Raw genomic sequence first — 1,681 nt, forward strand, 5'->3', positions numbered from 1 at the left:
GAAAACTGACACGACTCAACATTTTATTAAAAACAACAATTGATTTTGTAATTTTTTGAATATAAGTGTGAAATAAAAACAAAAATGATATTATTTAAAAATTTATTATTTATTTAAAAAGTATATTATATATAAATGTTTTTTTACAATTTTCTAACATCTCCACTAAATGGATTGTAAGTTATAACTTGATCGTGCAATATTAGACAATAAGCTGCAGTCTTGGCTGGTACGTCTGCGGTGGTCTCGAACTCTATACGTAAGTCAACTGTAGACGATTTGACATTATCATTTTGACGTGATAAATCTACAACGACTATAGGTACAAAGTCTTGAAAATCCTTTTTCGAAAGTATTGGTAAAGAATTGTCTCTATCATAGTACGATTTTTGGAAATCAGTATACGCTTTATACAATAGAGCTGTGAATTTATTCGTAAAGTCTGCACGGAAATCTTCATACGGATAAACCTCAGAGTTTAAATGAACTTTAAGATTTTTCAGGTTACAACTATCAAATCGACTGGATTGATTGGTTAAGTTATTTTTTCGATCTGTTTGAAAGCCTATGATTGCAAATCTAGGTTTTTCAAGTAAATTACTAGATTTAACAGTCCACGAATGAGAATTATTTTGCGGTAGGACTGGATACTCGCATAAATCCCAACTTCTGAATGCACACGACAACGTCTTCCGAGAATCTATTACTTTCAATAGTTTTAATTTTTCTCTGTCAGTCACCCTGACAATAGGCATTTTCCAAATAACTTTTTGAAGATCGATAGTTACTTTCTTATTTTTTTCAATGTTTTCTTTTACCGCGGTACCCGTAACGTACAACGCATCGAAATCTGTAGATGATCGATTTAAAATCAATTGTTGATTGCAGTTGAGTAATATTTTCTTATAATCTTCACAAAACCCGAATAAATATTTCAGCGGGATGCATCCAGAAAATGTATATTCCGTCATGAAATCTTTATTATCATCATCGGTCATATGTATATCCCAAGCACTGTTCTGAAGTTCATTCAAGTCGTTAGGTGTATGAGAACAATAGCCCTTCAAACACGACGATATTCCGGGATATTTTAATTTTTGTATTTCTACACCGTTCAATTCATAACGTAGTTCAGAAAATAGAAACGCTAATCCGTTGTTGGTAAATTTAAAATCGCCGATGCCTTGACCCACGTCTGCCGGTTTATTTACTTTTCCTTCAACGTAAATATAACTCTCGCACGGTAACGTGTATGCGTCCATGTTTTGAATTAATATTCTAATTTCATCGTTTTTTGATAGAGCAGTGCTCGAATACGGCAGAAAAGAGTGATATTGCATTTGTATAATTTTACAATCATCGACATACCCTTCGGTTATATCTAAATATGATTCGTCCATTTTCAAAGTAATTTTAACGAACGCAGAAAAGCTTGGTTATTTTTGGTTAATTGTTTTATTTTTCTATTTTTTATAGCTTGTATTACTCGCGGCTTACGTGTTGATTCAACGAGTTTGCTTGTAGTACTGTATGGTTTTTTAACTACAACTCTACTTATACCGACATTAAATTTGAGAGCCATTTTAGTTTTTAATCTGAAGACGAACTGTAATTGGTTCTCCTCGTAAATTTATTAAGTTATTGTCTTGATCCTTTAGCGTTACGCTTACTTTGCTAACAG

General features: G+C 32.3%; 1 protein-coding gene across 1 annotated transcript in view; it reads right to left on the minus strand.

The window, feature by feature from the left end:
- The window catches only part of LOC112679450, a gene marked incomplete in the record, with an annotated part of 1,584 nt that extends 166 nt beyond the window's left edge, over positions 1 to 1,418 (minus strand). Inside the window, 1 exon segment of the mRNA XM_025549243.1 lies at positions 104 to 1,418. Within this exon segment, the coding sequence (XP_025405028.1) occupies positions 144 to 1,400 (1,257 nt within the window).
- Positions 1,419 to 1,681: the final 263 nt, after the last annotated feature.

The sequence above is a fragment of the Sipha flava genome, unplaced genomic scaffold, assembly GCF_003268045.1.
Source record: "Sipha flava isolate LNK unplaced genomic scaffold, YSA_version1 15800_pilon_pilon, whole genome shotgun sequence".
Classification (NCBI taxonomy): domain Eukaryota; kingdom Metazoa; phylum Arthropoda; class Insecta; order Hemiptera; family Aphididae; genus Sipha; species Sipha flava.